At 44.0% G+C, this 20,049-nt stretch overlaps 1 protein-coding gene across 1 annotated transcript in view; it reads left to right on the top strand.

Annotated features, from left to right (window-relative positions):
• LOC144667617 (uncharacterized) overlaps positions 1–20,049 on the top strand; it is a 100,601-nt gene that overhangs the window by 55,743 nt on the left and 24,809 nt on the right. The window contains exons 23-34 of the mRNA XM_078529081.1: positions 154–331; positions 1,036–1,213; positions 2,247–2,373; positions 6,385–6,504; positions 7,387–7,537; positions 9,883–9,995; positions 11,316–11,469; positions 12,369–12,617; positions 13,614–13,823; positions 14,764–14,942; positions 18,044–18,233; positions 18,818–18,960. Of these exons, the coding sequence (XP_078385207.1) occupies positions 154–331; positions 1,036–1,213; positions 2,247–2,373; positions 6,385–6,504; positions 7,387–7,537; positions 9,883–9,995; positions 11,316–11,469; positions 12,369–12,617; positions 13,614–13,823; positions 14,764–14,942; positions 18,044–18,233; positions 18,818–18,960 (1,992 nt within the window). The remainder of the gene's footprint in view (positions 1–153; positions 332–1,035; positions 1,214–2,246; positions 2,374–6,384; positions 6,505–7,386; positions 7,538–9,882; positions 9,996–11,315; positions 11,470–12,368; positions 12,618–13,613; positions 13,824–14,763; positions 14,943–18,043; positions 18,234–18,817; positions 18,961–20,049) is intronic.

Here is a 20,049-nt window from a genome sequence, read left to right as displayed (position 1 = left end):
ACTTTCCCAACTCCTTGGAGAATCCCTGAGCCTCAGAAAGAAAATTACATTTGTTTTTTGCTTATAGTTTTTGTATTTTTTTTTGGCTTGTAAAGTAGGTTTATAACAGGGCCAGTGTACATTGTGTTAACTGTCTCTCCCATTTCTTCCTAGAATGCCGATGATAACAGCTACCCAGCTGCTAATGACACTGTCCCCAGCCTGCTGTTTGTGGTGGAAGGAGACTGCATCATCCTCCTCAATAACGAATGTGGTTTTGAGGAGAAAAATATCCGAGCAGTTTGTGATGTGGGCTGCAGTACCAAGGGGAAACATGAATATGGCTACATAGGTAGGAGCTGGTTTGTCAGGAGCCCTGATTTAATGTTTGGCAAATAGTTTGGCCTGTAATTGGGAATGAGTAATAGAGAATGAAGCACCACAGGCGGCTAATGAAACTGTGTCAATCAGAACGCTTAAAATAGAATTTGATAAAACACTAAATAAAAATTAAGATACAGAGAAATATCGTGGAATTGTCCCTCTTCAACAAGGAACAAGCACAAATATTGTACTGACATTGCTACAATCTATAAATGATGAGCATCTGTTAAATGACTAACAGGAGTTAACCAATTCAAGTTCCACTTCTCCTTGGTCCCCAAGTCCTAAATCATTCCATCTCTTTCCCCCACACCCACCACCCCCCCAGACTTTCTCTGCACCCAGTGCATTGACTGGTATCACTCTACAAATTGCTGACCTGTTTCTTTATATTCAGCATTTTGTAGGAATGGTCGTGTTCAGTTTCAGAGTTTCCACTTTTCCCTCCTAAATAAATAGAAACTAAGTATGGAAGTGGCATATTTGCGCTGCGTTTAACTGCAATAAATGATGGTTGCATATATGTAATTTGCTTGAGTTATTTCACTCTATCTACAGCAAGGTTAGCCTTAATCATCTATTGTTACACGCCAACTATATTTGTTTACACTGCAGCGCTCACTCAGTTAAAATGATCTACGAACAGGTTCGTGTTTTTATTTCTTTCCGCAGGTCAGAAAGGTATCGGATTTAAGTCCGTTTTCAAGATCACAGACACCCCCGAGATTCACTCTAATGGTTTTCACATCTGCTTTGACAAGCACAGTGGTCCAATGGGTTACATCCTCCCTCACTGGGCTGCTAATGAGAGGCCTGTAAACTTAATAGGGTCAGAAGCAGAGAAAACAAGGTAATATTTAGTTCTTGGGATCCAGCAATCAGTTGTGTGTGTATTTTTTTTAAGCTTCTTTACTTAAATAAGGACTTCTAGAAGTAACGTCAAGGATTTGGGGACAGTGGGTGGAGAAGAGTGCGAAGGAATTTAATCTTTCAATATTAACCATGTGGTCAGGAGTCCAAGGTGCTAGCTTCTGCACTCTGTTTATGAAGCTAAGCTGAGATAGGCAAATAAATGATGGCACCATGTTGCTACTCGGTGGAGAGCAAGCTAATGAGCAATGTTCCGGGAAAGGAGGTGCTCAGGTCTGAGGTACCTAATGAGGAAGCTGCTGATGATGGACCCAGGCAGGTACAGAGCTGAAAGCCAGAGCGAGGAGGGAAATGCTTAAGGAAGGGAGATTGAAAAGGATACAGCAATTGAGGGTGTTGCTGTAATGAGTTTGCAGGCTGTTTGGAAAATGGGTATCCTGCCCAAGAGTGATACAGCTCGGTGCAAAGTATTCCAAACCTTAAACCAAAAGAAAAGACTCGGATTTGTGTAGCACCTATCATGTCCCAAAGCGCTTTACAGCCAATGAATTAGTTTTTCAGGGAAATATCTGTCCCAATGTAAGAAATGTGGCAGCCAACTTGCATACAACGACTTCTCACTAAAATAAATAACCAGATCATCTATTTAGGTGTTTTGAAGGATAAACATTGGCCCAAAACTGAGTGTCAGACTAGGAGACCAGAATACTGTTCTCTGAGGTAGTAAGAGATGCTTTCGTATTCTCTGCACCAGACAACTGAGATTGGGAAGGCTCAGTTGCACAATTTTGGGAAGATACTAATCAGAAGCTAGTTGGTTCCTGAGTTGGGAGGTGCACAGGATGGGGTAGGTAGCAGGGAGACAGGGAAAAAAGAGGCCTGGAACTGTCAGCTTGACTCCTTCCCTCCTTAGCTACGGAGAAATGTTTGGGTTGGGGGAATGTTTGTCCACTGACGCACTGAAGAGTTTTCTGGATTCATTAACATTTTTATGCACAATTCTAATTTCTCAGATGGACGACAAAGATAGTCCTGCCACTAAAGTCACAGAACCAGCAGGCACAGAATCTGTTCCATGACATTGACCCATCGTTGCTGCTTTTCCTGCACAGGCTTCGTTCCATTATAATCATTAACAAGGTGAGCTGTATGATCCCACCACGAAATTTAATGGCGAATGTTAATTTGGGACTGAAGATAGAGGCAATTCCTTTGTTTTATCCAGTTGAGGTTCTCAGGAAAAGTTTTAAAGAGGAGCTTGTTACAGGTGAAGGTTTGTTGTAGATGGGTTTTTTGGGTTCAGTCACATTTTCACTCTCTTAGGCAGTCTGAGCACCTTCCACTTATGTGAATTGACTTGCACGGTATAAATCCTCAAAAGCAAGTGAAATAACACTTCAGAGAGAAACATGCAAATAATATGGGAATGTTAGGAGTGGGTGGAGGCCATTCAGCCCTGCAATTCTATCCAAACATGTTGGCTGATCTGCAAACTCCATTTACTTTCCTTTGCTCCATATCCTTTGATACTCTCACTTCATTAAAAAAAAAACTATTGATTTCAATCTCGAAAGCTCCAATTCTCACAGCATCCACAGACTTTGGTTGGGAGAAAATTTCAGATTCCATTTTCTGGATCATCTTTCGAGATCTCTGGATTTCCCGAAGCCTTTACAGACAATGAAGTCATTTTGGAGTGTCGCCTGGGTTATGTTAAATGGTAGACCCATGTTTTCAAATCCTGCCATGGTCTTACCCCTCTCTAACTTCCTCCAGTCATTAAAAATGTTCACTACCTCCCCCAGCCTCACACATACCCCCTCTAACCACCCCACTATTGGCAGATGTATCTTGACTACCTCGGCCCTGCACTTTGTAATTCCTCCCTGAACCTCTCAGCTTTCCTACCTTCATCTCCTGAAAAACCTACCTCTTTGACTGAGCTTTGGGTCAGCTTTGTATTTATTTTTCTTTGACTTCACCTCAGTGAAGGGCCTTGAGAGAGTTTTCTGAATTAAAGGCACTGTTTCTCTGCACGTTCTTGTATGTAGTTGCAGCCATAGTGGACCTTCTCCCATTGCTGATAATAAGGGACAAATGGCAGCATTTGTTTCCAAGCAGAAATACATTTCAACGCCATGTGCCCCCCACCCCCATGCAATAAAGAAACATTGGGCACACAAGATTTGTTTTGTTGACTCTGTTTAACCTGTCAGTAAACTGACAAACCAGCAATAAAACTCCTTCCTTGGAACCAGTGAAGGTAACGTGGTTCAACAGCCTGCACTTCATCAGGGGCCAGCCCCTCCAAACAGGTTTATAAAGAAGGTGGTTCTTCTCTGACGTAGGGCTGTCCACAAAACCACTTCAATTATTTCAACACCATACTAGTGCTTAATTTACTTCCTGTTTGTTTAGTACAAAGAAGTGATTTTAGAGAAAGACTTCCCATTTGGTTGGGTGAGCGGTGATTCCAAAATAATCTCCGAGGCAGCTTGCGTGACCAGTCAAAGTAAAGTCCCGTTGAAAGCGGGTTTGATTGCCTTTTCTCTGCACCTCCTGGCTCTTTTTCCATTGCAGGATGTGTGTTGAAACCCTTTAGTTATTGTGACTGATCAGGTTCCGTTAGCATTCGCACAACACACAACCCTTCAATTTGATTGGTCATGGCTGAATAGGTCACGTGGTGATCATTTGGCCTAATTATGTTTGGAGTCATGGTGCAATTTCAAAGCTGACTCATGTTGAAGGTTTTTCTCTTTTCCCTTGGAGTTCGCAACGACGGGAAATTGTATATTGTGCATCTGGAAGGGCTCGTTTCGTGTTAATGGTACTTACTGTACACGTTAATATTGCAAAAAACACGGAGTGTTGGTACAGCCCTTGGGTGAAAGATACTGAATGTGATTCTTATTAAAACAAACTTTCTTTGCTATGCTCCATCTGGTGGTCATATTTTTGTGGTCATAGTTTTGAGAATTGAGCAAGTACTTCCAGCCACTGCCAGGGGTAATTTGTTTTTAGTTTACGATTCAACTTATTGATTTAAAACTGGTGTTTCACCTTTGCCTTTTTCGAAATTCTTTTTGTGTCATTTAAGTCTCAGTTTGCTGAATAATGAGCATATTAAAACAGCTACACAACCATCCTTACCTTCTACACGAACAGAAAATCAGTACTTTATACAGCTGCCCACTCGATATAAGAACATAAGAACTAGGAGCAGGAGTAGGCCATTCAGCCCCTCCAAGCCTGCTCCACCAGTCAATAAGAACATGGCTGATCTGATCTTAGCCTCAATTGCACTACCCTGCCTGTTCCACATAACCCTTGACGCCCCTATTGGTTCAAGAATCTGTCATAGCCTTGAACATGTTCAATGACTCAGCCTCCACTGCTCACTGGGTTAGAGAATTCTAAAGATTCACAACCCTCTGAGAGAAGAAATTCCTCCTCATCTCCATCTTAAATGGGCAACCCTTTTATTCTGAAACCTTGTCCTCAGTTCTAGATATCCTCCGCATGGGAACATCCCCTTAGAAACTTGTGTTTCAATAAAATCTCCCCTCATTCCTCGAAACTCCTGAGAGTAAAGGCACAATCTCTTCAACTGTTCCTCATAAGACAGCCATTTCATTTCAGGAAGCAACCTAGTGAACCTTCTCTGAACTGCCTCCAATGCGTGTATATTCAAACTTAAATAAAGAGACCAAAACTGTATGGAGCACTCTAGGTGCTGTCTCATTAATGCCCTGTACGGGTGTAGTAAATATCCTCACCTTTAAACTCCATCCCCCTTGCAATAAAGGTCAACATTCCATTCGTCATCTTAATTAGTTACTGCGCTGTTTTGTTTCACACACACCCAGATCCCTCTGTACCACCGCATACCGTAGTCTCTTTATTTAAATATTATTCTATGTTTCTATTCTTCCTCACAAAGTGGATAACCTCACATTTTCCTACCTTATATTCCTCACTCACTTGCCCTAACCATATCCCTCTGCAGACTCTGTGCCCACCTCACTATTTGTTTTCCCACCTTATCTCAGTAAATTTAGCTACACCAAGGCATTAATATTGGTCGTTAATAGTTGAGACGCAAGCACTGATCCCTGCAGCACCCCACCAGTTACAGTTTGCCGACCTGAAAATGACCCATCAATCCTGACTCTTTCCTGTTAGTTAGCCAATTCTGTACCCATACATTAATATAATGTACTAACCCCAACACCAGGAGCTTTAAAATGTCTTTTAGAAATCCAAGTTCTCGACATCTACTGGTTCCCCTTTGCCCACTCTGCTTGTTACATCCTCAAAGAACCCTAATACATTTGTCAAACATGATTCCCCTTTCATAGAACCATGCTGAATCTGCGTGATTTATATTATGATTTTCTAAATGTCCTGTTATTACTTCCTTAATAATGGATTTCAACAAATTCTCAGAGACAGGTGTTAGGCTAACTGGCCTATAGTTTCCTGTTTTCTGTCTCCCTCTTGAACAAAGTGTTACATTTGTGGTTTTCCAATCTGCTGGGACCTCTCCAGATTCTAAAGAATTCGGAACCAGTGTATCCTTTATCTCTGCAGCTGCTTTGTTTAAGGGTGCAGGCGATCAGATCCAAGGGGCTTGTCAGCCTTTAGTGCCATTAGCTTGCTGAGTACTTTTTCTCTAGTGATAATTGTTTCAATTCCTCCTCCCTTTTGTGGTTTGATATTTGACTATACATGGGATGCCTTTAGTGTCGTCTGCCATGAAGCGATAGAAAATATTTGTCCAAAGTCTCTGCCTTTTCCTTGTTTCTCATTAGTAATTCCCCGATCTCATCCTCTAAGGGACCAATGTCTACTTCAGCTTCTCTCTACTTGTAGAAGCTGATACCGTCTGTTTTTATTTCTTGCTCGTTTACTCTCATAATCTGTTTACTTTTTTTTTAAGTTGTCACTTGCTGATTTCTATAGCTTTCCCAATCTTCTGGTCTGCCACTAATCTTTGCAGCATTATATGCCTTTTCTTTCAATTTGATAGAATCTTAATGGAATAACAAGTTCTATTGTTACACAAGGAAAATGATCAGGTTTTTAACACCGACCTTGTTGGAAAAAAAAAGTTGTTTTTTAAAAATGGAAACCATGTTTCCTAAACAGGTAAAAGGCCAGGATTTCATGGTGACTCGTCAAGATCTCAGTAATAACATACTGGAGGTGAAACACAAGACTGGAGCTGACCATTGGCTGGTAATCAAGAAAACCCTTAATGCAAGAAAGGCAAGTTATTCTCAGTCATCCTGCGCAAGCTGCCCTGTCACTTGTACACGGGGATAGCTGTTTATAAAGAATTGACCCTCTTCACAGTGAGGATTACACTCACCATGTAACAATATTCCCCTGCATTTTGTTGAGGTGGGGTACAGTCCCCACCACTTAGATAGTCCATACTTATCACGGGTAGCCATACCTATCTGGAAAATGGCCCAAACTGTTCCCCATTACCACGAAAGTCATTTAGAAAGGTGCTGTTTATAACACTTAAGCATACCAATGATTTTAGGCAGTCCAATCGGTTGTTATCCATTTAAAAAGTTCTGATTTTAGCCAAGACCAGGGGGGTGGAATTTTACGACCCTATTTCAGCAGGGCAGGGCTGTAAAATGTGGCGCAGCTTAAAAAATTCGATTGACTTCGGTGGGACTCTAGAACTCGGCCTAAGGTCTTAAGCTGTTTGGACCAGACTAAAGTGTGATTAGCTTGATGTTGAGGTTCTGTTAACAATTAGCAGAGGCACTTGTTTCGTGGAGATTTCCTGATCTTAAAAAAATGTGTTGGCTTCTTAGCTTTTTTGGTTTTCCCGGCCTGCGTATTCAGATCTCCGTTTTGTTGACTGAGCTGCTGGAGGCCAGGCTTTTCCCCCACTGGGAAGAGGGGAGGACGTTGGAGGATTGGTAACAGATCCTCCATCCGGCCAACTAGGGTCAAAACTGGGAAGCACCTGAATTTTGCAAACGATGGCTTCTACAGTAATGGAGCCTGCTTCAAGCTTAAAAACACAAACCTGCAGAAGCAGAGTGTGCTGCTCGCGGAATCCTTTGAATGAAGCGATTTTAAAGTTAGACGTGTGGTTTTTTTGAACTGAATTCTGTGTGTTTGTAGATTAAAGACAATGTGGAATTCACCGAGTTGGCTCTTGCCTTCAAACTTAACGCTGTAAAGAAGAGCCTGGGTTTGAGATGCCTTCCAGAGAAACAGCCTGTGTTTGCCTTTTTACCAGTGAGGAGCTTTGGCTTTCGTTTCATAATACAAGGTATCTGGTTTGTTTCTTTCTTTAGTTTTAATGCTGCTACAGGGTTTATGTGCCAAAGTTGTCCTAGTTCTCATGAGGTGTGCAGTAATGTGGCAGAGAATTATAGAACAAATTCGCTGATGTTGCACTCAAAGGGAGCGCAAGATGTGAAAAAATCTTTAGTGCTGCAGCCCTGTTTCTGATCTTCGTTCCTTTCAGACTCAGCTCCTTGTCAGGAATGAAGGTTCGGTGAATTTTGCCGATTGCATCAAGTCTTGAATTGGCTCATACGAATCTTTATTTGAATTCTACCGTAGGACTGTTTTACAGGAAGAGTAGAGCACAATCCTGTAATCTGTCTCCAGGGAACACATTGAGAAGTCCAGACAGGTTGCAGTGGATTTTCCACTTTGGCTTGTAAAGAACCAATTCATTTTTTTGCACATAAAATCTTTTTCACATTGTGGGGATGCCCTGAAGCAATTTACAACCAGTGAATCACTTTTAAGGTACCATCACTGTCGCTAGTAGCCAGTTGAATGGTTGGCTAATCTGTTTTGGTAGAGAGGAACTTTAGCCTTAGGAATTCCCTACTGCTTTTCGAGTATGTTGTGAGATCTTCTATGTGCAGCTGCTCAGTTTAACATCTCATCAAAAGTTGGCATCTCTGACAATGCAGCACTCCTGTAGTAGTGCGCTGCAGCCCCGGCCCAGACTGTGTTCAGGTCTTAAGAGTGAGACCTGAACCCATGATCTGACTCTGTTCTACCCACTGAGCCAATCTGTAATTGTGTGAAATCTTTTCCTGGTGGTAATGTAGGAAACAGCAGCAGAAAAGAGAAGAGAACAAACTATTTTCTCCTGGGGTCAATTGATTCCAATATGGGATCTGTTTTCCTTCTGTACAAAGTAATGATTCAATGCGCAGATTTCATGAGTGTTAATTGTAACTGTATTGATAAGACCTTTAAGAGTCATTTATAATTGTCAGTTTTCCAATATTGCAAAGAAACCTCTCGAAAGAGTAATCGTTTTGGATAATCAAAGTCTGCAAAGAGCTGTAATTTCCCCAGAACCGAGGACCTTCAAAAATTCATCATAAATCACTGATTCCTTAAACAACTCCAGAGGTCAGCAGGCTGAAACTGAGGCTGGATAATCCACTTTTCCAGTAGAGGTGACTTGCACGATGAAATGGGGGAGAATTTTCTCCGTGTCGGGTGGGCGCGCAGATGATTGCCACGCGCAATTAGTTCGTGCCGCCATTTTACGGAGGGTGGGCCAATTCAGGCCCGCCTAGTGTGACGCGCACCCGGAAGCACTGAGCGGGGTCCCTGTGCGGGGTGATGGGGAGGGAGAGTCAGGGCCTGCAAAGAGCACAGAAATCTACCTGAGGCACGGAGCTGCCTCGGAGATCACTTTGGTTATGAAGAATTGAAATAAAGAAAAAAAAATAAATCAGATGTGTCCCCCCCCATGTGACAGTGTCACATGAGCTGGGACATGTCAATGAATTTCAATAACAATTTTTATTAGATTTCAAAACCCTTCATGAAACCTCATTCTGCCCGTGGATGAGGTTTCATGAGAAATGCGAAGGCCGCCTGGGCCCTTCGCCCACCCCCCAACCTTGAGGTTGGACGGGCAGCCCAGACAATCAGCTTAATTAGATTATTAACGGCCTTAATAGACCTTTGACAGCTTGGCAGGCACGCAGCCGACTGTGGTGTGCGCCCGCCAAACTGGAGATTGGAGTGAAGCGCACTGATGTCGAGACGCACGCCCAACATCACCGCGCATCATTTTACCCGTTGGCGAGCGAGACCCGCCCCCACACGCCGACCAGAAGATTCAGGCCATGGGCACACACAGGCAAAGTAGTCTTGTAGGCACTAGTACAGAGGCTCAGGGGTTCCAGTAGAAACAGTGTAGATGGGGCCAGGCATTCACCTGGACCGAGCCCTTGTTCTGTGCTGCTAAAATATACTTTAAAAATATATATATGGGGTGAGACCTTAGCCCCCTGACAAAAGCTAATGTGTGTAGAGGTGTACATTGTAAGTAGCTCCACACTGTTCTCCAAACCACTCCATTAAGTGTTAGAGGTGGAGTTATTTCTCGATTGCTTTCAGGCACTCTAGCCTGCAATGTGCCCAGCAGGTTAGCTGTAGTGTGATGGAGGGGTCTAGTGTTGGTGAGGAGAGAAAATAAGCAATCAGTGGTTTCAGATTGGAGCAGTGGAGTGTGACCAGCTCTTCCAGATTTCTTTTGCTTGGAATTGTAAGTGTTTTTTTTTTTCATTTCTATTTTTGCAATGGACAATTAAGTTTAATTCAGCACCTTCTTTTCTATCTCTTTTACACCAGGTGACTTTGAAATCCCTTCCTCCCGTGAAGATATTGACCGTGACAGTCCATGGAATCAGTGGCTACGTTCTGAAATCCCGCAGTTGTTTCTGAAAGCGATGGAGACGTTCAATGTAATCCCACATTCCTTTTCTTTTCAAATAAAGTAGTATCGACACTTAAAAAAGCTGCTGAAATTGGGAATCAGCCATGTAGCTATTAAAAGGAAGGTACTAACCCCTGGTACTAGGTTAGAATCAAACCAAAACTGATGCTGGACTCTGCCACCTATAAGTGCAGTATGAGCCTAGTTTTTGCATTCCTAAAAGCCACTGCAGAATGAAAAGAGATCTTGTATTTATATTTCACTCTTCATCATTTCAAGGCTTTGAAAGTTATTTCTAACCAATGATGTATTCTTTGGACGTTGGCAGTGTGCAGGTTCACAGCCAGGAGGTAATGACCGGATAATCTTGTTCTAGTGATGTTGGTTGAGGGATAAATATTGGCCAGGAGACTGGGAGAGCTTCCCTGCTTTGCTTCAACACATTGCCATGGGAACTTTTCTCATTCATCCATCCACCCACGAGTGTGCAGACTGGACCTCGGTTTGTATTCCCGTCTGAAAGACAGCGTAGCACTCCCTCGATACTGCGCCAAAGTATCAATCTGTGATTTGTGCTCAAGCTTCCAGAGTGTTGCTGGCCCATTGACCCTCTGACCCAAAGGCGTGAGCGCTATCGATTAGTCAGACTGTCCGTTATTCGACAGTAAACGGATATAACCAATAGTAGCCACAAGGATGGCTGATTATGGGGAAAAAATCTTACCCTGGTTTAGTACAACTGAAGGCAGTAGCGGACTAGAAAAGACTTTTACCTGACCTGGGAGCAATTAGTATTGATACTGGTCACCAGAAAGGGCAATGCAATCCATTTCGCCAAGACTCTCATCTCATCTTGATTAGCCCAGATGTCACAAGCCCTCTTTAATTAAACCAAGGTCGAAATGCATTTACTTTTTTAAAGAAATAGCAATTTTTGTATCTCTCAAGGCACCTTTAGTCCCAAAGTGCTTCACAGACAATGAATTGTTTTTGGGGTTGTTTTGTAGGGATGTTTAAAAAAATAATCCACAGCAAATAGTTTGGATTTTGTGTGCAGTGTAAGGGAAAATCGGAATGTGCAGCATTTAAAGAGGAAACAAAGAGGGGGTTTTCTGGTAAAGAAGGATTTGACCTAACCTGTGTGATTCTAGAAGTGTTTATGGATCTGCCCTTGAACTACAGGGAAGATGAAGTGTGAGATTTGTTCATGTATTTTTTTTGAAGAGGCTGGTATTTTATTGGTTTGTGTTTATTTAAGTTTGTTGTATAAATATTTGCAGCAAGGTTTTTTTTAATTTTTATTGGTTCTATTATGGTTACTAGTGCTTTTTTTTAATGTTCTAAACAGAACCACCCAAGTTTCAAAGGACTAGAAGGGCTGTGCCATTTTCTGCAGTTTATTCCATTACCAGACGAGATCTTGGATTTCTTCCAACCTGTTGCTGGGCAGATCATTCAGCTCCTTAAAGCGAAAACGTGTTTACCCACAATGGAGGATGGAGGTGGGGCAGCTTTTTCATGCTGATATTCTGTCTGTTCGTTGCACTAACACCTTATTAATGTGTAAGAAATACACGACTCACCGTGGAGCCAGTGTGACTTGATTGTTTTTTTAAAAAATTAATTTGTACAAAAGATCCTCATGGACTGACCAAAATGGATTAGCGGTGTAACTTAGTGGCACATTTGGAATAAATACACTTGATTGAAAGGTGAAAAAAACTCTGCCACAGGAATGTTGCTTTCTAGAAAATCTTTTTTGTTTGAATGATTGGTTCTGGGGCTGATGGAGTCCCTGTGATTTTATATCCTGCAAGGCAGACAGAGGTGCCCAGTTCATAGTGCACTCTGAAGATAACAAAAACAGCCTCTCACTGTTTTCCCTTTCTCTTTCCCTCCTCCCTCATTTTCACTCCCTTTCTCCTGTCTTGGATATCTGGAATATGGGGGAAAAATATAATTCTTACAGGTCACCTGGATTCCATTGTTGGTCTCTGATTAAACTAATCCATTTCCTGTTGATTAATGCTGTTAATGAAGGCAGTGCATTGCTGCAGAATACCAGTCTGCAGAATACCAGTCTGCAGAATACCAGTCTGCAGAATACCAGTCTGCAGAATACCAGTCTGCAGAATACCAGACTGCAGAATACCAGTCTGCAGACATGTCCCGCTATAGTGGTGTTTCTTTGTGCTTTGGCCAAAGGTAAGAGAGGGGACAATCAGGCTGCCTGTGAGGAGCCAGATGGTAAAACTGAGATGGATTCCCACAGCTTTGATGGGCGGTAACAAAACCCCACTGGTAAACTTGTGCAAGCAATTGCATGACAAATATTACATGGTTTGGGGAGCCATTCTTTGTAGTTTTAGTTAATCTTGTCTCATTTTTTTTGTTGTTGCAGATGGCAAGACTGAATACAGATTACCCTCCCAGACTGCTATAACACATGACAAGTTGGTACAAGAAGTAATCACCCCAGAGCTACTCCACAAGCATCTGAATCTGGCTTACCTGAGCCCAGTGCTTCAGTCTGCACTCAACCCTGCCCTGGTTTCTGCACTGGGTGTACATAAACTCAGCAGCGCCGATATTATTGCCATCACCAAAGCCATTGCCAAGGAGGTCACAGAGACCAACGCTGTACTCGACGGTACTAATCTTATCCTTTTTATTTAGCTGAGGCGGCTTTTTACAGGTTATCCAAGTGGTTGCATTTCCAAGGCAACAGGATGCCAGACCATGTTTCACTCTCAACTAGCAAACCACAAGAGTGGTGGGAAATTATTGTCATTTCCAAGTTGCTTTCAGTTTGCCAAGAAGAAGCATTTGAGGATAGTCCAGTCTCCAACAGGACCGAGTGCCCCCAGTGCCTTTACACACTTCCACATAACCTTGGCTGAGGTTTAGTAACCAGTCAGCAGCTGAAGGTGTACGACTGGGGGTGGGGGGAGAGTTCAGCCAGTCCCTTCGCTTCTCGAAGAAAATAAATAAATGTAGAATCTTTATCACCTTTGATGATTGTGGGTGGGCTGAAGTTTTGTGTCACTGGCTTGAGAGAATCACATTATTGTCCACAAACAGTACGATAGCCCTACAGCATTATGACTCGTAGAAGCTTGTGTTTGTAACAGCAGATGTCGTTTTTTGTTTTCAATACTTGGACAGAAGGGGGGTCACTGTCACCTTGACTGGGATTTTTTATATCTGTGGTCACTGTGTTTCATTAGCTGTTGTTTTCACACACTTGCTCCCCGGGTCTAATCAAACATCGTGTCCTGTATCCTTGTCTCATTGTGAAGAGCCAAGACCCATAGTGCAGGCCACTGCCAATTTTGGAAGATCGGGGTATAGGGTTAGAGAAATCTAAATGTGGTTAGCTGATGGCTAACTATCTTTGAGGATAAAGGGGTTTAATCGGGAGACCCAAGGAGCTCCCCAGTTTCAACGTTCCCTGAAATACAATTTGGAAGAATTTGGGGGTATCTCAAAAGGTTGGCACTAGCCTCTTCTGTGGCTTGGGTTGAAGCAAGAGTTTTTTTGAGTGATGGTATTGTTGGGGGGGGGCAGGGTGGGGGAGTTAAGAACCTGGGGTCATCAATTTTACTTCAGTATTTTAATAAAGTTTTTAAAATTGTTTCCTGATCAGATGATTACATGAAGAAGATTGCGAAACTACTGGTCTGTAATTATCGCAGCCTTGACCAAGAATATGGAAATTCACATCAACTCCTGGAAGATTTGAGATCCATTCCTATCATTCCTCTTGCAGATGGGAGCATGGTGTCACTGAAAGATCAAGCCATATTTTTCCCCCTTTACGATGAAGAGAATGAGCAGTTTGTAAACCCTATGAAAGGTGAGGATGATTTGCGTTGTTCTCAATTGCAGGTCAGATGCAGTGACATAGCCTAGTGCAATATCCAGTGTAGATGTTTCAGAGAACTATGTTGTAATTAGGGATTACTCTGTCGCTGTCTGCAATTTCTGCCTGGAAGTGTGATGGGGGCAGGTTCAATCGAGGCATTCAAGAGGGCATTAGATGATTATTTGAATAGAAACCATGTGCAAGGGTAGAGGGAAAAAAAACAGGAGAATGGCACTAAGTCATGATGCTCATTTGGAGAGTCTGTGCAGACACGATGGGCTGAATGGCCTCCTGTGCTGTAACGATTCTGTGATTTCCCTGTTCCCTTTTCTCCCCTGAGAGGTGACCTCTCCCCAACAGCCTGTGCCTGTTAACTGCTCAATGCAGGGTACACAAGAGCAGCTGAGGGCTCATTCTGATTCTTCTCCCTTTCCTGCTAAACCTGACGTTCTACTTGAAAGTGTCTGGTGGACGCAGCTCATGTTCTTCTAGCCTGGCAGTGCACCTGCCCATTAACGTCCTTGTTGTCAGGTCAGCAGTGGGTTTGCCTATCCTCTCAGAAAGATGGCCAACAGTGTAGCTTGGGATAAACCCAGCCAGTGGCTGTAAGCTTTCTGCTTTCTGAGCCACACCTTCCCCTTGTGTCAAAGTGGTTGCTTCTGGTCTGAAGGTTGACTGGTACTTTTGTTTCACTCTGTGATACAGTGATATCGTAGTAACAGTCCCAGAACTGCCAAACTGAGTGTACTGAATGCTGCTGTCCCAGGGCTTAGTGTACACTTAAACCAGTCAAGATCTTTTGACGAAAGATTTTTAAGTTACAAATTTAGAGTCACCAAGCCCTGCCTTCTCTACGTTCCTATTTGTTTACCTTTTGAGATGATCTGCAACTGAAATCTGATCAGATTCCTAACTCTGTTTCTCTCTGAAGGTATTCAGGATCTTTATCGGGATCTAAAGACTGTGCACCCCGGAGTGCTTACCTGTCTCGACAGCCTGGGGAACTCTCAGGTTCGCAAGCTTCTGGAAAAGATGGATGTTTATTATCTTAAACCAGACAAAGTCATGTTTGAGTACATTCTACCCACTTTAAAGGAGCAAAAGTGGAAGGTAAGCTTTCAAATCCAAGACTGTCATGTTTAGTGCAAGGTGTCTGTGCAAGTCATTCTTTCATCATTGAATATACTATTTAAAAATAGGCATCGCAAACTTGTAATATTCCCAGCGTCTCTTCTCTACTTCTTAAACCATCTCCCCTGTTCTTACACCAACCCCACCCACCGCCACTCCACACTTGCTTCTAACAAAAGCAAGCAGTGCATGAACTGCCTTGGTACGGTGATTGAGACTATCTGTTCAACTGCCTCTGTCAGTTTTCTCCCTTTCCCTGGCCCAGCAGGCTAGACTTCCTCTCAAAGCCCCCACTGCCCTGACCCTGAACTTGCACCATTTTCTCTTTCTCCCCTGTACCCTCTTCAAACTCACCTTGTCCACCTCCTGCTCCCTCAACCCAATTCCCACTAAACTGCTGATCACTAAACTTCCCTTATTGGCCCCATGTTCTCTCTCCCCTAGTATTGTCCCTTTGTCCTCAAACAACACCCTTTGTCCTCGCAAACGCCCATTCCATCTCCCATCTTTCCCAGAATTCCATGTTTAAATCAAGTTTCTGCCCCTCCCATAGCACTGAAGTTGCTCTTATCAAAGTCACAAATGATGTCCTACGTGACTGTGACCGTGGTAAACTATCCCTCCTCATTCTTCTCAGCCTGTCCACAGCCTTTGACACAGTCAACAGCACCATCCTCCTCCAATGCCTCTCCGGCTGGGTGAGACTGCACACGTCCAGTTCCATTCTTATCCATCCAGTCGGAATGATTTGCCTGTAATGATTTCTCTTACCGCTCCTGTACCAATATCTCATGTGTCTCCCCAAGAATCTGTACTTGGTCCCCTCTTATTTTTCATCCAGATGCTGCCCCCATCATCCAAAAGCACAACATCAGCTTTCCCGTGTACGCTGATGACACCCTGCTATACCTTACCCCTCTCAACACCGCCATTCTTTTTTTGTCAGATGGCTTGTCCAACATCCAGTACTAGATGACCAGAAATTTTCTCCAGCTAAATATTGGGAAAACCGAAGTTATTGTCTTCTGCCCAACTACAAACTCAATCCCTCTCCCTGGCAACTCTCTGAAGTTGAACCAGACAGTTTGCACTCTGTGTCTTATTTAACCCTCAGTTGGCTGGACGGCTGGTTTGTGATGCAGAGCGACGCCAACAGCGCAGGTTCAATTCCTGCACGGGCTGAGGTCATCCATGAAGGCCCCACCTTCTCAACCTCGCCCCTCACCTGAGGTGTGGTGACCCTCAGGTTAACCTTCCCACCCGTTGGCTCACTGTGATCAGGGAGCAGCCCATGGTCCTCTGGGACTCTGGTGACTTTCATTCATTCATGACCCCAAGATAAGATTCTGAGCACATACCACCCCAGTACTAAGACTATCCATTTCCACCCCCATAGCTTCACCTGAATCCACCCTGCTGCAGCTCATCTGCTAAAGCCCTCATCCATGCCTTTGTTACCTCCAAACTTGGCTATTAAAAAAACATTCCTGGCCGGCTTCCTAACTTCCACCTACCATAAACTTAAGCTCAACAAAACCTTTTGATTCCTGTGTCCAAACTCGCTGACCTGCAATGATTCCCTAAGCGACACCCCGATTTTGAAATTGCTTCAAATCACTCCACGTTTTCACCCCTCCCTATCTCTGTAACATCCTCCAGCCCCACGACCCTCCGATATTTGTGCTCCTCCAATTCTGGCCTTTTGAGTATCTCCAATCTTAATCCCCCAACCATTGGCAGCTGTGGCATCCCCTCTGCCTCTCCACATCTGTTTCCTCAATAAATAAGTGGAGTTTGTCAAGGTGTTGTGAAAAATAAAAGCAGAAATATGCGGTGGGGCATCTGCTTTTACTTTGTCAACCAGTAGTTTGGCTTCTGGTGACCTGAAACAACCTGGGAGCACATGTCGATGAAGATTGTGTGGCGGGTGCACTTTGAGTGGGGAGTATTCCTTCAGCCTCGCTCTTTGTCTCCTCCCTCTAAGATCAATTTTTGTTTAAATTAATGAGCAATTTCCTCCAACTAAATATTGGGAAGACTGAGGTCGGTGTTTTCAGTCACAGCCACAATCTCCACCCCCTCGCTGTGGAGTCCATCCTCCTCTCTGGCGCTTTGCAGCCTCAGTCTCGCACTTGACCCTGAGATGTGCGTTCAACCCGATATCCGTGTTGTCACCAAGACCACCTGTTACCACCTCCATAGCAGCACCCTCTTCCCCCCTGCCTTGACTCTCCTGTGGCTGAAACCCTCATCATGCCTTTATTACCCCAAGGATTTGACTGTTTTAACCCACTCCTGGTCAGCCTCCCACAATCTACCCTCTGAACTTGATGTTATCCAAAGCTCCGCTGACCGTGTCTTGTACCAAAATGTTGGTTAAACATCACCTTGATTTTAAAATTCTCATCCTTGCTTTCAAATCCCTCTGTGGCCTGGCACCCCTCTCTCCCCTCTCTCCACTCACACACACACTCACTCACTCTCACTCACACTCACTCACTCACTCTCACTCACTCACTCACTCACACACTCACACACTCTCTCTCTCTCTCTCTCTCTCTCTCTCACATATCTCCTCCAGCCCTAAAAACCCTCATATATCTGAGCCCATCTAAACCTGGCTGCTTGAGCAATGTTATTTGCCCCACCGTTCATGGCCTTCAGCTGCCTGGGTCCTAAACTCTTGAATTCCCTCCCCAAACCTCTGTACCTCTCTACCCTGCTTTCCTCCATTAAGACACTCCTTAAACCAAACTTTTGGTCATCTTCCCCATTATCTCCTTATGTGGTTTGGTGTCACATTTTCCTCTATGAAGCACTTGGGTCACTTCATTACCTTAAAGGTGCCGTTAAATACAAGCTGTTGTACTCCATTGGAAACATTGCAAGTCATGATAGTGATTAGCTGATGTTGGCCATAGGGGGCTGGGGGAGTCTTCAGTCAGTGCACACCTTCACTGAAAGGGGTACGCATCTTTTCTTGGGTTTATTCACCCAAAACAGTTGCTGATTTGGACCTCTATATAATTGCAGTGGGGTAGCGTGTGTTCCCCTCCGTCTCAACCACTGTCTCTTTGCAGGAAAAGCCTCAAGGTGTTGTGGTCAGCTACAACATCTTCCTCAAGATGCACTGCCAGGATAGCGAGCTCCAGCAGTTCAGACCGTACATTCCCGTCCTCACCAACAAAGGCTTTGTCTGTCCGCTGAATGTTAATGTCAACTTTTCGTGCGACTACAAGAATACCGTCGATTTACCAGTGGATCTTCCAGGTAAAAATACAAAACCTTAACAAGGTGGGAATGGGCGAAAAATAGACCTTGGACACGGGGACGTGTTACAGCACAAAAAATGCCAAATACACATTGGCTGATTCTGAGCTGTCAGGTGTAGGGTAATAAGAAAAGTTGTGATTTCTGTGACTGGTTAACAGTGAATTAGAGTAACAGGGCTTAGCACTGGATGCATTTTTAATGGGGCTTTCATACAATCCATCCACCTCTCTCCTTTTATGGTCATACTGTCCAGCAGAGACAGGCAGGTGACCTGATCGTGTATCTGTGCCGGTCTCAGCCTGATCAGCTACAAAGAGGTGGGACTGTTTCCTCTAGTCTTCCCAGTGTGGAGTGGTGCTTGGCGCCCTGTTATTGTTGGTAACCGGTGATGTGGGCGACTTGCTGGTGCACAACCCTGCCCGCCTCTCCCACCGATTACAGTGGAGTTCCAATAAGGCTCTCCTCCGGTGAGGCATTGTTGGTTTATTTTATACACTGTGTAGCTGGGTGGTGGTTTAAAAGTGCGTGGAAAATTCTTGGAGTGTCCATGCTGAGTTGTAAGTATTTTCTTTCACATTCAGGTGTAGACTGGGTATTACTGGATCCCTGCTACCTGAAGACAGACAATGACACTGAAGGATGGAGGACATTTTTCAATTCCCTTGGCGTACAGGATTTATTTATCTTTCAAAAGAAAAAATGTACTTTCACAAAACAAGAACTGGTTAGTTAAACAAATCTTATTGTCGTTTTACTGGTGTAAAGTTTAATGGAGCTTGCAGTACATAGTATTTACAGCACAGAAACAGACCATTCAGCCCAAGCACTCTGTGCCAATGTTTGTGCTCCACACAAACCTCCTCCCATCTTACTTTGCTTCACCTAGACCATTTTGGACTGCTGTTGCAGTTGTTTGAGAGTGGCTACCCCTTTGGCAATATTCAGCCAGCTCTCTTGATGACCTAGTAGATAAAGCCACTACCCGACTGATCAGATGGTCCCAGACTCAACCTCCGATCTGGATGCTGTCGTTGATGACAGACAGGGGATCAAACATCTCTGGAATAAAGAGCGGGGAAAGGGGATTCCTATTCCCGATTGCTATCAAGTAATTCTCATTGGGAGATAGACCCTGCACGACAACATTATCAGCCAGCATGACATTCTGTAAATAATCTGCACCCTCCTGTCAGGACCCATAATTGAACTAATGAATAAGGCTTAGTAACTGCACTCAGCAGCAAGGCTGATGAGGTGAAGGGAAAGGAACTTGCAGTGTCATTGTTGTCCTCATGCTACCCAAATAAGTCATTGAAAGCCCCGCATATTGGGTGAAGTATCATGTTTATTGCCCCATCTATAGTGCCCTGAGCACTTTCGAATGACAGTGCTTCCATGATTTTAGTTAGGAAACCCCCGGATGTTTCCCAGTCGGTGAAGGAACGTAAGATGGTGCATTGACTTGGAGGCTTTGGTGTTGCCATGGATTTGCTCACCTTGCCCTTCTCAATTGTAAATACCGCAGTGCAGAGAGAGGTGTTGTTCGAACTGTACTTGAGAAATTGTGGCAGTGTGGCGGCGCGGGCAGTGTGCGCGGCGCGGGCAGTGTGCGCGGCGCGGGCAGTGTGTGCGGCGCGGGCAGTGTGGCCGCGCAGATTGTGGAAAGGATGGATACTGAGTTCAATGCCAGGGCAATAACCAAGCGGAGTGCTTTGTCCTGATAAGTATCGAGCTTTCCAATTGTTGTGATGCGCTTGTCCAAGCAAGTGTGAATATTCCATTACACTCCCATCCAGAGCCTTGTAGATGCTGG

This window comes from Cetorhinus maximus, chromosome 24, assembly GCF_964194155.1.
Source record: "Cetorhinus maximus chromosome 24, sCetMax3.hap1.1, whole genome shotgun sequence".
Taxonomy (NCBI): domain Eukaryota; kingdom Metazoa; phylum Chordata; class Chondrichthyes; order Lamniformes; family Cetorhinidae; genus Cetorhinus; species Cetorhinus maximus.
Note: the sequence above shows the minus strand (reverse complement) of the source record. Positions and strands in the feature narration are given on the sequence as shown.